General features: G+C 39.6%; 1 protein-coding gene across 4 annotated transcripts in view; it reads left to right on the top strand.

Moving 5' to 3' along the window:
- LOC115256349 (uncharacterized) overlaps window positions 1-19,530 on the top strand; it is a 73,282-nt gene extending 53,752 nt beyond the window's left edge. For 3 of the 4 annotated variants that reach the window (XM_062844559.1, XM_062844562.1, XM_062844560.1), the window contains exon 2: window positions 14,205-19,530. In XM_062844559.1, the coding sequence (XP_062700543.1) occupies window positions 14,228-19,198 (4,971 nt within the window). In that variant the 5' untranslated portion in view covers window positions 14,205-14,227 and the 3' untranslated portion in view covers window positions 19,199-19,530. The remainder of the gene's footprint in view (window positions 1-14,204) is intronic. The other variant, XM_062844561.1, reaches the window with a different exon arrangement.
- The last annotated feature ends 418 nt before the right edge of the window (window positions 19,531-19,948 follow it).

The following is a 19,948-nucleotide window of genomic DNA, read 5'->3' as shown; positions in this document are numbered from 1 at the left end:
AATTCCTGGAGGAATTCCCGGAGGAATTTCCGGAAGGATTCCTGGAGTGATTTCTGGAAGAATTACTGGAGGAATTTCTGGAAGAGTTCCTGGAGGAAGACCCGGAAGAATTCCTGAAGGAATACCTGGAGGAATTCCTTGAGGAATTAATGGAAGAATTCCTGGAGGAATTCCTGTAGTAATTTCTGGAAGATTTCCTGGGGGAATTCCTGGAAGAATTTCTGGAGGAATTTCCGGAAGAATTCCTGGCGGAATTTCTGGAAGAATTCCTGGAGGAATTTCTGGAAGAATTCCTGGAGGAACTTCTGGTAGAATTCGTGGAGGAATTTCTGGAAGAATTCGTGGAGGTATCCCTAAAGGAATTCCTCGAGAAATCATTGAAGGAATCCCTGAAAAAAATCCTGTCCTTGAAGGCAATCCTGGAGGAATCCCTGAAAAAAAATCCTTGAGGAATCCCTGAAGGAATTTCTGGAGAAATCGCTGTAGAAATTCCTGGAAGAATCTCTGAAAAATATTCTGGAGGAATCCCTGGAGGAATTTCCGGGAGAATCTCCGAAGGAATTCTTGGAGCAATCCCTGAAGGAGCTCCTGGAGGAATCCCCGGAGGAACTCATGGTGGAATCCCCGGAGGAACTCCTGGAGGAATCCCCGGAGGAACTCTTGGAAGAATTCCCGGAGGAACTCCTGGAGGAATCCCCGGAGCAACTCCCGGAGGAATCCCCGAAGGAATTTCTGGATGAATACCCGCAGGAATTTCTGGAGCAATTCCCTAAGAATTTTCTGGAACAATTCCCGAAGGAATTCCCGAAGGAATTCCTGAAGAAATCCCTGGATAAATCACCGGAGGAATTCCTGGAGGAATCACTGAAAAAAATCCTGGAAGTATTTCTGATGGAATTTCTGGAGGAATCCCCGATTGAATCCCTGAAGGAATTCCTGGAACAATCTCAGAAGGAATTCCTGGAACAATTCTTGAAGGAGTTCCTGGAGCAATTCTTGAAGGAGTTCCTGGAGCAATCCCTGAAGGAATTTCTGGACAATTTCTGAAGGAATTCCTGGAGGAATCCCCGAAGAAATTTATGGTGGAACTCCTGAAAGAATTCCCAGATTAAACCATGAAAGAATTTCTAGAGGAATCTTTAAATTCCTGGAGGAATCACTGAAGGTATCCCTTGATTCCTGGTGGAATCACTGAAGGAATCCCTTGATTCCTGGTGGAATCACTGAAGGAATTCTCGGAGGAATCCCTGAAGGAATTCCCGGAGGAATCCCTGAAGGAATTCCTGGAGGAGTTCCTGGAGAAATCCCTGAATTCCTCGAGGAATCACTGAAGGAAACGCTGAAAGAATCCCTGAAAAAAAATCTAGAGGTATCTCTGAAAGAAATCCTGGAGGAATCCCTGAAAAAAAATCCTGGAGTAATCCCTGAAGGAATCTCTAGAAAAATTCCTGGAGGAATCCCCGATTGAATTCCTGGAGGAATTCCCGGAGGAATTCCTGGATCTCCGAAGGAATTTCTGCAGGAATCCCCGAAGGAACTCCTGAAGGAATCTCCGAAGGAATTCCAAGAGGAATCGAAGAAATTTCTAGAAAAATTCCCGAAGGAAATCCTGGAAGAATCCCCGTTGGAATTCCTGGAGGAATCCCCGAATAAATTCCTGGAGAAATCCATGATGAAATTCCTGGTGGAATCACCGAAGGAATTCCTGTAGAAATCCTTGAAATCCTGGATGAATCGAAGAAACTGCTTGAGGAATTCCCGAAAGAAATCTTGGAAGAATCCCCGATGGAATTCCAGGAGGAATCCCCGAATTCTTGGAGGATTCGTCGAAGGAATTCCTGCAGAAATCCCCGATGGAAATAATTGAGGAATCGAAAAATCTGCTAGAGTGGTTCCTTAAGCAAATCCTGGAAGAATCCCGATGGAATTCCTAGAGAAATCACTGAATGAATTCCTGGAAGAATCCCCGAAAGAATTCCTGGAAGAATCCCCGAAGGAATCGCTGGAAAAATCACCGAAGGAATTCCTGGAGAATCCACGATTTAACAAATTGAGACATCTTTCTAAAACAATAAATTTTTCTCCACACTTATTTTCCTTGATTGTTTCAAGTCCCGACATCCGATACAGCAGTAGATTCCGGCAACAGCTCACGGCAGAGTTCCTGTGATTGCTCCTTTGATCACCATCGGGAAGTTATGATTAGATTCCGGCAGAAATTTTAAGTACAGTAGACGTTCGGTCGGTGCAAACGGTTTAACTGCAATGCTTTTTAACTGCAAGTCCGGTAAGGGCAACAATTTTGCAGTTATCGCACCGCTATCCGTCAAAATGGTGCGCCATGTTAGCCCAAATGAACAGTCGGATGAAGTTCGCATTCATTTTACGTCAGTTGATGGTTTATTGACGCTGTCAGGCGTTGCAGTTATCGGATTTTCGTTCGCTAAGTGAAACGTAAACATGTTGCAGTTATCGAACGTCTACTGTAATAGAAATTTAACAGCAGCTGCGGCCGGCATGTTGTTTACATCTCGTACACAACCCGCGAACAGTGCGAGCCTGTCAAGTCACTAAAATGTCACTTTTACTTGCGGAATAATTGGTCAGGCTATTGTGTATTCAGTTCAAAGTTGGATTATCCCAACTGTTTGTGAAACTGTTCAGAACAGTCGTCGAATATCGAGGGGATTCTCGATGTATTCTACAGAAACCAATTAGTCAGCAACTTTGTTCAAGCACATCATTATTTCAAACGTATAGGACTTCAGAATAACAAACATTGGAAATTATCTTGGAAATAATATAAATTGCATTTAATCAACCTCACTTTAAAACATTTAAAACGTTTATGGCGAAAAAAACTATTTTCATACATTTGTTGAGTGATAAACATTGCATCTGAACACCCCCCGACTTCCGCGCCAAAAAGCTGGCGGCTTGGCTGCCGGCAACAGCTGATCAGGACGACCGGTTAGCTGTCCTTGTTCCACCAATTGGATGTTTTTAAAAACGTGTTTGCGCGCGAAATCTTTCTCGCTCATTTCTGCTGTCAAATCCGTCACCGACTGTTTCACCGACCGTTTGAAACGCCGACTGTTTCGAACGGTCGTGAACAGTTTGGAACTGGACGGTCAATATTACTCCCACAAGGAAAAAGTGACAACTGGTTTGATCGACACAATCATCACCATCATCATATTGATCATCAAGTTCGTCGATTTTTCCGTTCCAGCTGAGTACCGCTCAAGAAATTTCGACAGAAAATCGTTTCTTGACCGTTTCTTGTCCTATCTTTTTACACAGTACTTACGAAGTGAGTATCACCCCTAATTGTCGAGAGCTTCGGGCACTGCCTCCCAATCACTTATTGGTATTATGGCAATAAGTGTGCAGTCGGACTCTCGACGGGTCGGTCCTCGGCCGACCGAATACGGTAAGGGTGACCGTAGCATCTTACAAATGTCAATTTCTTGATTTTGCTTTGGCTGACCAAGCCATGTGGGAAATTACACTGTTGAAAATGCTTTGACATCCATGTGCACAACAGAACACGTGCTCGATGAACAAATTGAGATTTGAAATTATGAAAAGAAATCCACGTACTCCGTACCGTATTCGGTCGGCCGAGGACCGACCCGTCGAGAGTCCGACTGCACACTAATTGCCATACCAATAAGTGATTGGGAGGCAGTGCCCGAAGCTCTCGACAATTAAAAATAACTTCCTCTCTCGCTTTGACATACATGTGCACAACAGACAATGTGTTAGATGTTCATCTAATCCCATCCGAAGGGGGTTTGGATTGTGAAAAGAAGATAACCATGTGCGATTGTGGAATCGAGTTCAGTTCTAGGCCTGCTGGCGACGGAGATAGTCGAGTGACTCCGTAGCTTGAAGGAATAGAAGCGCCCGTCTAGCGAATTGGGAGTCGTGAGTTCGAGTCTCACCGGAGTACGTGGATTTCTTTTCATAATTTCAAATCTCAATTTGTTCATCGAGCACGTGTTCTGTTGTGCACATGGATGTCAAAGCATTTTCAACAGTGTAATTTCCCACATGGCTTGGTCAGCCAAAGCAAAATCAAGAAATTGACATGAAATAATGGATTGACTCAAACGACTGCACTTTTGCCACTAACAAACCCGGAATGTGACTGTGTTGGTGACGGCGGCAGCTGCGGCAGTTCGGAAATCTATTTTTAGAGCGTCGGTAAGCGGATGGGGAGGAGAACGACTAAAAAAGACCAAAAAGGGCGAAACCGATCAACTTTTTGTGGATGCTGTCGTGAGTACCTGCGCGTTATCCATCACGGCCAAAGCTGCACTTGGAAGTTGGCGTGATGGATTTGCTACATCTTCTTCGTTGTGGCGATGTTGGGGTAAGCATTTTATAGCTGTGTGAGTGCTTTCGGACCATGTTTATGGTTTTTATTTTGTTGAAACCAATGAAATTTTTGACATTATATAAAATGATGGTAATCGGTTGTTTTTATCGATAAACTCTTAATGAAAACAATTAAATATAACTTTAGAATAAGTAAATTCTTAGTTTGAAAATCAACCATGCGTTTTATTGTTTTAAACAAACGCCATTTTTCTGCGTGTTGTTTGCGTATTACCCTCTGCTGTACACCACAAAAAAAATATGAAAATTAAACTGCACCACAGAGAACAGACGTCTATCTTCGCTTTCTGGCTTGTGTAAAACTTTGTAACGGTCATTTAAGAGTATGTGGTTATGCCCCCGTTGCGCGGCGCTAGCGTCCCATCACTTACATTGTTGTGTTGTCAAATTTGTTTCCAGTGCTCGCCGTTTTTGGCCGTTTGGCGCTCGTGTCGCTTTGTGGGCTAGTGTATTTTAACGATGAACACTGCCATCGTGGGGTCAAATCGACTTTTTATGTGGGGCAGTCTCCGTTGGTGGCGTTGAGGTACACTTAAATCCTTTACACACGGTTTTGACGTATTTTTGTTCGAGCTTAAATGTCTGTTCTCTGTGACTGCACGTTGAAGATCTACTGTAAATCACGAGAATTTTACGTCAGCCGAGCATCCCGCTGCAGATCTGACGGCTTGTTTACAGATTTTAAAGCATATTCGCTTGAAATTTACATGCATCTGCTGTAAATCATGCCAGCCACTCTTCGTCGCAGCTAATGGAACGGCTGCTTGCCTGCTCGCTGCTATGACGTTTGCTCCCGTTGTCTCTCTCCGTGCTCTCTACAGTAGCTAACACACGGCCGAGGCGGGTCGGCTATTTGTTCATTATGGTAGAAGCAGTTTAGGCTTGACCACAGAGAACAGACGTCTATCTTCGCTTTCTGCCTTGTGTAAAACTTTGTAACGGTCATATTAAAGCACAGACAAACAGACGTAACACTCTTCAAAACGGCTTGGCACATGCATTTAACGATCAATTCAAATTTCATTTGATTTGCGCGATCCTTCCACCAGAGGCGCTAGTGTTCGATCGCTTTGACGTTTGCCAGTGTACACGTTGCTGAATGATGCAAACGAAAATTACAGGCGATTTGTGTAGTAGTGTGCGTGTTAGCAAACGTCAAATCGAAATCCATCATGGCCGACAGTGTCTCGCGCGGTTATACCAACAGGTGGCAGTGTGCTCATGAAAAAGACAGGGCAAAAGTTTTTGGTGAATTTCCTTTAAGAGTTACGTCTGTTTGTCTGTGATTAGAGTATGTGGTTATGCTCCCGTTGCGCGGCGCTAGCGTCCCATCACTTACATTATTGTGTTGTCAAATTTGTTTCCAGTGCTCGCCGTTTTTTTGCCGTTTGGCGCTCGTGTCGCTTTGTGGGCTAGTGTATTTTAACGATGAACACTGCCATCGTGGGGTCAAATCGACTTTTTATGTGGGGCAGTCTCCGTTGGTGGCGTTGAGGTACACTTAAATCCTTTACACACGATTTTGACGTATTTTTGTTCGAGCTTAAATGTCTGTTCTCTGTGGCTTGACTGAGAGTGCTCGGGCGTGCGACTCGCACTCCAAGGTTCCAAGTTCGATTCTTGCTCGGAACTCAATTTTACTTTTCATTTTCTAACAGACATCTGCAATGTAATTTTAAGACCGTCCTTTTGTTACATTTGATTCGTCATAAATTTACAGGTTTTGTTCGTACTGTGTACACGCTTAAATTATTATGCACATTGGATGTGTAATCCTCACACACTTTCCTTCATCGATTGCAAAGCTGGCAGAATGTGTGAAAAAAATGTGTAAGGCAAGCTCATTCTATGAGTTGATGGGACCTTACTCATTTTCGTGCAAGCCGTCTGCAGTTGACAAACGCTTGAAGAAGAGATTTTTGTTTACAAAGTTGAGTTAACCCTTTAATACCCAACCCCGCCTTTAGAAGGAGTGAAGTTTGAGCATTTTTGTAATTTTTGTTTCGTGGAAAATCAAAGTTTTTATATTTTTGCTGATATTTACGAGTATATCTCAAAATGGTTTTTGGTGTTTTTAAAGCGTATTTACTAGGCCTGTCCACCTTTTCGAAAATGTTCTCTGATTCTCAAGTCCACCCCCATATTTTGATTGACATCCTAAAAGAAGTAACTGGTCAAAATTTCAGCCAAATCCATTGAAATTAAGAGGTGCATCAAATCAATTTTGTGTTTTTCGGCTTTTTTTATTGTAAGTTGCTTTCATAACAAAACGCGCTGCCAACTTCCAGCCGGCATTTCCGAATCATCGCAACGAATCCAGCACAACCTCTGCTGCTGTTTGTGTTAGTGAGATCGTAGAAACGTCAAACTCCCGCATGCTGATTGGCTGCGACGACTCTGGCGACGGTTTCATCCGCGACGGATTCAAATCGTCGCGTTCGATAAGGGGGGAAACCGTCAATAACTTCAAAAAATCATAACTACACTAAAACCTGTCGAAACTTAATTCTTTTGGCAGAAATTGAAAGATATACTTGTTTGCTACAACTTCTCCGAACAACGTGTGCCAATGAAATTGAAGGAAACATGTGTAATTATCACATTTGTTATCACAACAACTTTAAAAAGTTGATTTTTTGATAGATTTTGTTCTGGAACACCCTAATATACACAGTACGAACAAAATCTGTAAATTTATGACGAACTGAATGTAACAAATTGACCTCCATCGTGTTCGATAGAAATTTATGTGTGATCTTAAAATGAAACAGCTGATTGCTGAGAGAAAAGTGTTAATTATGCATCGACTTTTCCGAGAAACTTAAAAAAATCTTTATATGAGAATCGAACTCAGATCTTCCGAGTGAGAGTTCACGCCTAACACCTCTAGGCTGTCTCACCAAGCTGAAGAGAGAGCAATCAAAGATAAACATGTTCCACCATAAAAGAACAAACTGTTGTACCGCTTCGGCCACAGAGAGCGAGAGAGCAGTCTCCGCAACGAGGCAGACGACTGAGCGTAGCTGTCCTCGTTTACGTTACCGTATGTAAATTTCTAGCGGATATGTCTCAAAAAAATGTAAACAGTATGCATGATTGTCTGATTACTGAGCGGACAGTATCATCTCTCGGTAAATGGCTGTAGTTTTGTAGCTTCTGCTATAATTTTCAGCCGATGATTAACTTACGTGCTGTTTAATTTTCGTGATTTCTTTCTGTGCGGGCAAACTTGCAAGTCGTGTGAATCTCCGCCACAGTAGCTACATTTTTGCGCTTCCTGTGTGCAAGAGTCCTCCAAATTAGCTTGGTTGCATTTGCCACAACGGGGCTTGTTGTCGCAAAAGCTTTTGACTAAACTGCTTGCATTTGGTACAGTTAAATACCTTCGGCCTAAAAACACGCAATAGGTAAAAAAAGCATTATCGATTACAACAAATTCCGGGAGGACTGATCCCGGGAAGGTCACCCGAAAAAACGCTGAAGGCGAGTGCACCTTTTTATTTCCTTTCAGGGTAGCCTCAGATAAGCGTTTACAGTCTAGGATAGCCACATCAGGAATTGACCTTTTTTTGATCCGACCATAGCCGGTCTTGATGTCCTCACATGTCAGCGTTCCGTCGAGGATCTTCCCCTCCACCTCCACTTCTCCTGCTGGCACATAGACCGCATATCCAACAGAAAACGATTCGTGCTGAGCAATTTCATTTGCAGTTTTGTAGCTAGGTGCGGTAACACTCAGCTTGGATTCTTTCACTCGATGAATAACGGTCCCAGGATATTTAAGTGCCCCACACAATGCATACGTTTGCGTGTGCGTGACAGTAGTTTGACACATTTCTCATGGGAAAACTGTCAAAAAAAACGCAAACCTCGACGAAACGGACGTCATGTGTTCCAGGCTTTACGCGTCAGCTCTCGAGAAATCGAAAGCATATTGAATGGTTTGCATTTGCGCCACAAATAGACAACGCAACCCAAGGCCCAGGCGAAGATGGCTGATAAAACCGCGCCAAGATATTATTGAGAGGCGTTTCATCTCCAATCGAATCGTCCATGTGGAAGCAAATTTATGCAAAATATGTCAAAAGTGCAGAAAAGGAAGAGAAAAACCTTAAGTATTTACAGTTCAGTTTCTTCTTTAGGACAAGAACTCTTTGGTTCGGTCAACAATGTTAATAATATACTAAAAATTAAAGAAAAAAAAACATGTGCTAATAATATAGGGACTCGATTCTTATTTTTATTTTTATCTCACTGAGCCACTCTTGCCGTTCATCACAAATACAATCACAAATATCTGTCACTTCGCGAAACCCACGTGTTTTTGTTCTGGGGCGGGAACATATTTCCTTTTGTTTTGCCTTGCGAGTGTCACTGTGACTGTATGCCTTGGGAGATTACGACCGCCACAAGACCCTAATAAAAGATAAGCGCGACAATATCAGTGGGGAGACACATCTGTCAAACTCGGTACATCGCCGTTTTTTGGGTGTGTGGCTCGTGTGTTGCTAGTGCTTATCTCGGAAATTACACATTTCAAGCGAAATTGTTGTTTTGATGATTGTTTCTCTTTCTTTATCACCACTTTGCACACGCAAAAAAATCCGTTCAGATATACGTGAACTCTCAGTCACGGCAACGGGAACAAACGGGAACTATGCATAGCAACGATAACAACAATAAGAAATGTACACCGTGAACTAGATGTCACGGTTTCTAGAACGCCCATATTGACAGCTGGAACTAGTTCCAGTTCACGGTGTATATTTGCTTGTTCACATATTTGCGTTTGTTTGTTCACGTTTATCAGAACGGTTTTCTGAGCGTGCACGATATTATATGTAGCAGCGAAGCAGTGTCGATGTTTCAAGCGCATTTTTGTCATGAATAAAGCAATCAAAACAAAAACATTGGACGCCATGTTGAATCGAATGTTGGGTTGCTGATTCTGGCCCTTTGTCATCCCCCTGGAAAATATTTATCACAGGCAGGCAGATGGTGTAGCTGTCCGTCGCGTCTGCCTTCGCATCCGTCGCCGCCGTCCTCTTCGATGACGGAGGGGCTGATGATAGCGATAATGCTTGACTTCTGGATGCGATAATTTCTTGACCTTGCAAGGCCTTGATGCACGATGCTGAAGCAGCTCGCTTCCCGAGTTGCGCTGGATACCACCTTGCGACACTACACTTCGCACAAGCAGGAAAACACATGATATAAAAACCTTCCGCTCATGCGGGGGAAAAACTCCACTTATACGAGGTCTATCGCGTGGTGAGATACACTCAGAAATAAAAGTATACATCGAATTACTATTATTTATTGGTTTTGATCTGCTCGTCGCATTTCGTTCGCGTTTGATTTTTTTTTCTTCGCGATTCTGCTGACGGTTTGGCCGGTGCTACGCCATCCGGATGGCTCTTCCACGGGTGAGAAAGTGTGAAATATCATTTTCGAGAAGATTTGTGTTCAAACTTGGATACGTGTTACTGGAGCAGCTGGCAGCGCTACACCATCCGAAAGAGTTTTAGTGTCTTGTACGTGATTGAATACCGCAGCCAGCAGGCAAGTGGTGCCGAGGTTCGTATAGAAAGTGTCGAAATAAACCGTCAATCCCGCGTGTTATCATTAAGTAGCTTTTCTGTTATAAAATAGTTGCGATGTGATTTTGTTTGGTTCCTGTTTTTTCGTAGTTTTTCGCGTTTTTCGCCGATGTTTCAAGCCGTCAGATTTGCGAATCGATCGGTACACCACGCTATCAATGATTCGCGAGTGGTTCCAGAATCAAACAGTGTGGCCTCATATTCATAATTATGTGAGAGGTCAAGTGACATGTGTTCTAATGGTGACTGAATGCGTGCGCGATGGTGGTGAGACAAGAGCATGCCGAGGAGCAGCCGATCTGCGCTGTTACGACGTTCCCATGGTGATGACAGCGCTACCTTGGATGGAATGTTCTGATTATCGTTACTACATCAAATTGAACTAAATACGCGCAAGTTTCGAAGATTACCTTTGAATCAGGAAGTGTGTTTGCATTATCATTATCCATTTGATAATGGTAATGCACACATGCGGGGCTTGTTGTAAGTAAAAGTGACCTCGGAATGGACGTGAGTAACCAGACATTCTGAAACGGGTCACTGGATCCCAACAGAGCTATCACCTTTCAACTCCCGGGCTAAAGATGATTTCAGTTGTGAGTGTGAAATTCATTAAAAACCATACAGACAACTGCAGACATCTTTCTTCCATAATACCACTGCCGGACAGTGGGAGTTGAATTGTATATACACACACACACACACACACACATCGAATTACTATTATTTATGCATTTTGTACCCGCATCTCTCTCACTCTCTTTCTGTTTTCATGCTATCTGCCGTTTAGCCAGGGTTGAAGAGAAGTGTTTCGTCAACCCAGGTGAAGCACCAGATAGCATGAACACAGAAAGAGAGTAAGAGAGAAGCGGATACAAAATGCATTATTAATAGTAATTCCGTGTGTACTTTTATTTCTGAGTGTACGGAGCACACGTCCGACTCGCCCAAATGCACAACAGGGATCGTACTTTTAATTGATAATCTGCTACAGTAGACGTTCGATAACTGTAACAACTGACAGGCGTCAAAGAGCTGTCAGTTGTTGCAGAATGCAGCGAAAGTGCATTCGGAAAACATCGCACTGCATCAAAAGTGCATGTGAAAAACATCGCATCGCTGTTGACATTTCGTTCTGACGGATAGCGGTGCGATAACTGCAAAATTGGTGCACTTAGCGGACTTGCAGTTAAAAAGCATTGCAGTTAAAGCGTTTGCACCGATCGAACGTCTACTGTATTTGAATTGGTAATCCGTAGTTGACTGATTCCTGAACCGTATCTTTATGTCATACTAGCTGCCTCGGAAAACTTTGTCCTGCCCACTTGTTTTTGGTTTGACAACTGTTGAGGTCATTGCAGCACCCCCAGCTCATAAAACTTCACTATTTTCATAATTTTCTTGACAATTTTGGTGATTTTTTCCTCTTATAAACACATCCACCATGAATACGAATCAAACCGTGCAAGAGTCATGCTGATCGGTTCATCCGTTCGTGAGTTTTGTTGCCTCGAAGAGATTTCAAACTCATAGATACATCAGCAGCGCTGGCAGCTGGATTTATGTTTAATCATAATTCAACCATACTACATTCGGCCGAATGGCATTTGGTTAAATGGCGTTCGGTCATACGCGTGGACATCTAAATTGATTTTAGAGAAATATTTTCAAGATTAGGGTGTGAGTACCAATTATGGCACTACATAAGGAAAGCTATTTATACAAAAATAACGAGAAGACCAACAAATGTCATCAATAAGTTAAAAGACAGCTTAGCTTCCATACTTTACAGGAAAAATATAGAAACGGAGCCAAAACTACTTTAAGTATTTATTACAGCGTGTGGCAATGATAGGAACCCTGTACCAGTTATGGTTACATTTTTTAACTTCGGTTCCTTTTCGCACTATTTGCATGCATTCCTTATGGGGTTAGCCATAACTGGTACACTATGGCGAAAAAAGGTGCAAAGATACCGAAATTTTAAGGAAAATGATTTATTTCTACCATGATTTGAGGAAAATGTGGAGTTTAAATGAGTGCGACCATCTTTTGTAAACGTGATCTGTTGTTCACAATTTTTTTCTTGTTGATTTACATCGTTAAAGGGTGAAAATCAACTATGGTGAATAATTGGTACTATAGCCATAATTGGTACACTTACCCTATTAGGGTTTTCGGGGGAATGGTCTTTTCGGGCCGAATGACTTTCGGGCGTTTGGAATTCGCCGATTTTCGGGCGAATGTGACAGAACCATCCACCAAATTTTTGCTAATAAAAAATAAAAAAATCGTAAAAAACATGCATTCATAGAAAAAAATGTTTTGTTGCGGGATAATTTATATGCACGACAATAAGTGGTACCCTCTGATAAAAAATATCATAAAAATACGATAAATTTTATTGTTACTACACCATTTTTTCGAAAAATATTCACCATTAAACGTATTGTAATTTACACGCACACTCACCATCACCCCTATTGTTCTATACCATTCGGCGAATGGTAAATGTCACTTTTACAATAAAAAATGGTGGTCGTTATGTATCTTAACCATAAAATTTTGAGAAAATTTTCATACACTTTTTCGCGAAAAACAATATAATGTATTGTGTTTTTATGAGACATTTTTGGGCAATTTTCAAAAGAAAACAATATATCTTAATATTTTTTCATTGTTCTTACAATACAAATACAATTAATTGAATGGCGTCAAATGAATCGTTGTTACAATAAAAATACAATAACATTTGTTGTTATTTGCAAGCAGTTTTCGCTTTTGAAAATCCATAGAATTTATATTTCTCGCTAACATTTATATCCAGCATTTACGAGCACTAACGGCCGCTAGAATGATATGCACATTTTATGATAAGAATCAAACACTCTGATGTCTGTCTGGTATGTATTGCTTGGCAGCTGTTGATAAGATCTATCTTCAATCTTTTCAAATAACTGCCAAATATCACAAGTCAGACCTCAGGTCGTATGATCCATACCATAAATCGTTCACAATTCATGTAGCCATTAGTATCTGTAAATGCTGGAGAAAAATGTTACCGAGAAATATGAACTCTTTGGTTTATCAAAGGCGAAATCTGTTTACATAACAACAAATATTATTTCATGTTTATTTAAACATCGGTTCAATTGGCCCCATTTAACTAATTGAATTTGTATTGTTATCAAAGTTTACTATTTACTAGATTCCTTTAATTTATTGGAAAACATTAGAAAAATCATTGTTCATCTTTTTCTTGTCGTAACATCCTCACTTGGCTAAACCTGCTTTTCAGCTATTTTTCTATAAGTTCTTCCTCAGTTATTCATTGAGAGCTTCCTCTGCCAACGCGACTTGACATCTGTCAGTCGTTGAAGTTTTAGCGAACAACATTCGATAACCGAAACATCTACTGTACTCAAATTTAAAACGAAAACTATAAAAAAAGATGTCAAGTGATTTTGTATTTGATTATACAAATATGATCCAAGCAACAATAATATTTATTGTAATTTATTTATTACGAATTGTTTTTAAGTGTAATTGAGAAATAAACTCTTTTTTAATTCAAAGTCCATGAGAACTTTGCAAGCACTTTTGCAACTATTTAAAAACAACTTTAGTTAATTTTTACTGATAGTAACTTTAAATTATTAAGAACTATTGGATATCAATCGAATCAATTAGTCACTAATAAAGCTAATGTTCACTTATTGTACGAACTATATGGGCTTGATTTCTATTGTAAAAAGTAGCAATATATCTACTATGTGTTTTATTGTGAACAATAAAACCAGTCATATGTTAATAATATTTTCCATGTAATGAATGATAATTTTTTATCCGGGCCTATATAGTGAAAACAATTATATAAACGAGAAGAGGTTTTTGCAAATGTGACCATAGTATTATAACACATAAAATTAGTCGGGATTCGTGACAAAGGCCATTGAGAAGTTAAAAACAAACATTATTTCTTGTGAGAAGTATTAGGTAGACTGTTTATAACAATTAAGCAGAAACCTAACAGGATTATTAAATGCTTCAATTCTGACTGTGCTCAAAAAACGAAATTTTTCGCAACCGTTCATTATACTACAGGATTTTCTACCTAAATTTTAGGACCCAATTCATCTAACAAAAGAAGAGCCTATTCGTTATAAAAGCTTAAAATACTAAAATCGATATTTTTACCAGCTTCTTTTCAATTTCAGAATAAAATGGCATCCTCAATGAGGGATGTTATAGATCCGGAAACTGTAAGCCTTGTGGCGTACGAAAGCAGTATCAAGTCTGGAACTCACGGCGAAGTTTACCAGAAGCAACTGGCCCTAGTACTTTTGCTAAGACTGACACGAGAAGGGAAGAACTTCCGCTTAGCTTATGAACTGACATCCGCGGATAAGTTCGATGACGTGGTGCTGTACGATAAGACAGCCAAACAATGGATTTTTCTACAATCAAAGCATGCCGACGGCAAAGAATCGAAGATAGATCTCAATGGCTTGCTACCAAAAACGAATCGAGAGAAAGGAGATTTTAGCTTGTACAAATATTTCTATTCCTATATGTTAATTCGAAATAGATTCAAAGGCAAAATCAACTTAATGCTGTTCACCAACAAAAAACTAGATGAAAAGTTGAAAACTGCTGAAGATTGCGTGACGATCAAGAATCGATATATAGATGAATATCTTCGCTTTGCATCTGATGGAGCAACCCAAAAATTACTCATACCAAGTGAATCAACAATACAATCAATCGTGGAATACACTAACAAAGATTTATATTCCCTGAAGGACGCTATCAAGCAACTTTTTACTAAAGGAATCATTACAGATCTACTTATAAAGTACAAAGCATATTTGAAAGATGTTTTAAAGGAGTCGGGAAACTATCAAATAAGATTCTCAGAAACATTTGACGAATCACTGATTTTCATTTCTGAATTGTACAAAAGGCTTCAATCAGAGCTACATACTTTTAAACCTATTGGTAAACCACCAGAACTCGATATCAAAGGAATAGGATATAATTCTACAAATTTGGTGTCGGTGGATCTCAAACATCTAGCTGATGCCATCGAAAATCTTTTTCGTAATGGAATTGTATCTGATTATTTGAAAAAGTACAAAGATCTTCTAGGTTTGATCTTGACAACGACTGCACATGACCAGCTAGCATTCAAAGAAACATTCAATAATAATGTAGTCTCCAAAGCTGAATTGTGTAGAATGCTTAAGGCTGAACTGAGTGACATGGATAAAGTAATTACATTGAAGCAGAAACTTTTTGATGGAAGGGATTTACGGACCAAACACCATTCAGTATTGTTCTATACGGAGGCGTCTGATGTGAGAGAATTTTTTGAGCTTCTCACCTTATCTGTGGATCAACCGGATGAGTTGGAACCCTTCATCATCGAAGAATTGAACTTATGGATGAGAATGTGGGTGCAACCTGACGTTTTAGGTAAGCTAACCGAATACCATTATAAAAATGCTGTGAAGGATTTAGATGATCATTTTGAAACAACACTGAAACGTGAACAAGGTAATTCTAAACCATATTTAAATCAACAATATGTTTCGCAGTATTGCAACAAGTTACGGTCGAGAATTGTAGAATTTTATCCAGAATTGAATTATATGAATCAGTTATATATTAACAGAGTGCTTATATTTGAAAAAGAGGATATCGATGAACCACAATATTTAAAAGCTTCTCAATTCGATGGATGCACAACATCTGTCTTAAGTCTTAATTTAGAAGATTTTTTCTCTCGATTTTCTCTCGATGACAATATAACAGAAAATGAACTTGGAATGGACGATAGAGTATCTCTATCTAACAAAACTTATGAGGAAATGACAGATAGTGAATTTGCAGCAAATCTGACGTTAAAGTTTTCACAGTATCAGTGTTTAGTTTTGACGGCGGACCCTGGGGTAGGTAAAACTAAACTTCTTCAATACCTTGCCTTTGAACATCAAAAACTGAATTCAGGGACTGTTTTCCTATTTTACTTAAACAGACTACAAGATTCTAAGGAAGGTTTCGGCAATGAAGCATCATTAAATATCCTCAAATGTGTATTATCTGACAAAAATATTATGCTGATACAAAAAGCTTTGGAAAATAGGTCCGATGATCACATTACAATACTGTTTGATGGGTATGACGAAATACATAAAAAAAATATCAACAACATAAATAGACTATTGGAATCATTGTTCACATCAAAACAAATCCAGATTATAATAAGTGTAAGAAATCATGAGAAAAAAACACTACAAAGGTTTTTCAAGAAGCACAAGATTAATGTCGGATACTTTTCTTTGGAGGCGTTCAGCAAAGAAAATATTATTGAATTTCTTACACAGTCTTGGAAAGAAAAAGTAGAGAGTGAAGTAGATTTCAAATTTTATTCATATTCCAAATTCTTGGTCGATAAATTATATAGCTTGTGCAGAGTTCCATTGATGGTTGAAATGATTTCGAAAATATACAAACAAAGATTTGAGCAATTTAAAGCAACGAGTATGATCGATGAACAAGATGAAATGAGCTATTTAGAAAAAGAGTTTTACGAAGTTGAACACATTTACGAAATGTTCATAGAAAATTGTTTACTAGTAAAGATAGAGGATGCATGCCATGGAATCGGGAAAGTCGATCCGAACAAACACATATTTGATGGGTTTTATCTTGATCATCAGCTGCTAGCAATAGAGTTTCTTGATGTTGGTGATCTCAAGTTTATCCTCAAAAACCCAAAATACATAAAAAAGCGGGAAAATATTAAAAAAATCCATCTGAACCAGAGTGAAAAATCCATTTTACTGAATTTGGTTGATGGTAAATTTTCGTTTTCACATCATTCTTATGCTGAATATTTTGTTGCAACCTTCTTGTGGGATGATTTTATCAATTTGAAAAACATTGTCAAAAATGTTTTGTCTAGTTTCACAGGAATAAGAAAGTTTTTTATTAAAATAATCGAAAAAAACATCAATTTGTTCGTAACCAAAATTGCCCAAAAGACGTCCTTTGATTCAAAAGATGTTGTTTTCTGGGCTTGTGAATGTAATGCTGTTGAGTTGTTGAAATATGTGCTTTCAAAAAATTTTTTGTTCAGGCCAAGTAAGGCCAAAATGCTTCACATTGGCATTGAAAACGGCAGTGACAAAGTATGTTCCTATTTGATCGATGACTGTAAAGTACATCCCGATGTTAAGTATCATAGTGGTCTAGCTCCTCTACATTCGGCTATAAAATACGGACATACATATTTAGTACCATTACTGCTACGAAAAGGAGCTGACTTAAATATTCGAAACACAGAGGGATGGTCAGCTCTACATTATGCAGTTCATCACAAACAAATGGCTATTACAATTTTTTTGATTGATAAAGGCACAGACGTGAACTCCATAACCAAAAACAAATGGAATGCACTTCACATAGCTTGTAACAATGGTGATGCTGATATGACGAAAATGTTGATACAGAAAGGTGCACGGCACGATGTAACGACAAACAAAGGTAAAACTCCTATAGATTTAGCTAGGGCAGGAGGACACACAGAAGTTGTTATCATTTTATTTGAAAATTTAATTGAAATTTTGAATTTTAACAGGAAAATTGGCGATGATGACTTTTTGTATGTTTACTTTTTGATGTACATGTTAATAAGACAATATGCAAGTTTGCCTATATTTTCAGTTGATCCCAACATTGCAGCTTGGGAACGACTAATTAAAAAACTAGAAAGATTGATCAACGATGGTGAACCGAATCGTAAAAGGTTTACAGTTCTACATCGAGCCGCATCTGAAGGTTTATGGTTCTTTGTGGAATATCTATTTAGTAAAGGTGCTAACGTAAACGTTGTGGATACAAATAAATGCACACCGCTTCATTTTGCATGTCAGAATGGTCATGAAGAGGTTGTGGAATTATTGTTGAGAGAAAATGCCAATATTGAAGCATTGAATGGTGGGAACTGTACACCACTTCATTTTGCATGTAGGAATGGTCGTAAAAAGATTGTGGAATTATTGTTGAGAGAAAAAGCCAATATTGATGCATTGAATGATGGGAACTGTACACCCCTTCATTTTGCATGTAAGAATGGTCATGACGAGATTGTGGAATTATTGCTGAGAGAAAAAGCCAATATTGATGCATTGAATTATGGGAACTGTACACCGTTTCATTTTGCATGTCAGAATGGTCATGACGAGATTGCGAAAATATTGTTAAGAGAAAATGCCAATATTGAAGCATTGGATGATGGGAACTGTACACCGCTTCATTTTGCATGTAAGAATGGTCATAAAAAGATTGTGGAATTATTGTTGAGAGAAAAAGCCAACATTGATGCATTGAATGACTGGGACTGTACACCGCTTCATTTTGCATGTAAGAATGGTCATGACGAGATTGTGGAATTATTGTTGAGAGAAAAAGCCAACATTGATGCATTGAATGACTGGGACTGTACACCGCTTCATTTTGCATGTAAGTATGGTCATAAAAAGATTGTGGAATTATTGTTGAGAGAAAAAGCCAACATTGATGCATTGAATGACTGGGACTGTACACCGCTTCATTTTGCATGTAAGTATGGTCATAAAAAGATTGTGGAATTATTGTTGAGAGAAAAAGCCAACATTGATGCATTGAATGACTGGGACTGTACACCGCTTCATTTTGCATGTAAGAATGGTCATGACGAGATTGTGGAATTATTGTTGAGAGAAAAAGCCAATATTGATGCATTGAATAATGAGAAATTTACACCGCTTCATTTTGCATGTAAGTATGGTCATAAAAAGATTGTGGAATTATTGTTGAGAGAAAAAGCCAACATTGATGCATTGAATGACTGGGACTGTACACCGCTTCATTTTGCATGTGAGAATGGTCATGACGAGATTGCGAAAATATTGTTAAGAAAAAAAGCGAATATTGAAGCATTGGATGGCAAGAACTGTACACCGCTTCATTTTGCATGTAAGAATGGTCATAAAAAGATTGTGGAATTATTGTTGAGAGAAAAAGCCAACATTGATGCATTGAATGACTGGGACTGTACACCGCTTCATTTTGCATGTAAGAATGGCCATGACGAGATTGTGGAATTATTGTTGAGAGAAAAAGCCAATATTGATTCTGTTGAGGATTGATTGGTAATACAAATGGTAAACTTAATAAAATGAATTGCAAAAGATGATTTCTCTGAGTGTATTCACCACCTTGCGTAAGACTGTTTGAAAACCTATCGCAGTGAGTCAATCTAGTAGGCTGGTTTTGCTATGTCGTTTGAATTGAAAATAAAAACACTTTTTCCACGGTCGGCAACCGGAACAGACGTCTTTTCTTCAGTAACAGTGTAAAGAAACTCTACGAACACACAGTATCAAAAGTGTGGAACTATGAATGAAACTGTTGGCTTTATTGGTTGTGGGTGTAGAGTGGGCTATTTAATGAATATTGGGGACGTACCGGTATTGATGCTAGGGGCGCACCGGTGGAGCTCTGCGTAGACTCGATGCCGATGGACGAGCGATCGCTTGTGCTGATGCAGCTGGACGGTCTGTCCTCCGGCAGATTTACGGCTTGGGGTGATGGAGTTGTGGTCGGAAAATTGGTGGATCAGCAGTAGATCGCCTTGACGTAACGGTGCGATCTACGTGTCTCGCTGGCGTCTTCCCTCCTTGACGGACATCGACAGAGCCCAGGAGAAGGTCGGGGAGACTCTGCCGAGAGGGGTCCTCCTTAACGATTATGGCACCTTTTGGGCCCGTGGAACAGCTCTAATGCAAATAATGACCAGAGCGTATTATGGTCTTTTACGTTTTAGGCGTAGTGGCCCGGCCAACAAGAGACCACTAGGCCGACTCGTGTGCCTGGCTAACTCTAGGTTGGCGTTCAAA

The sequence above is a fragment of the Aedes albopictus genome, chromosome 1 (genome assembly GCF_035046485.1).
Source record: "Aedes albopictus strain Foshan chromosome 1, AalbF5, whole genome shotgun sequence".
NCBI lineage: Eukaryota > Metazoa > Arthropoda > Insecta > Diptera > Culicidae > Aedes > Aedes albopictus.
Note: the sequence above shows the minus strand (reverse complement) of the source record. Positions and strands in the feature narration are given on the sequence as shown.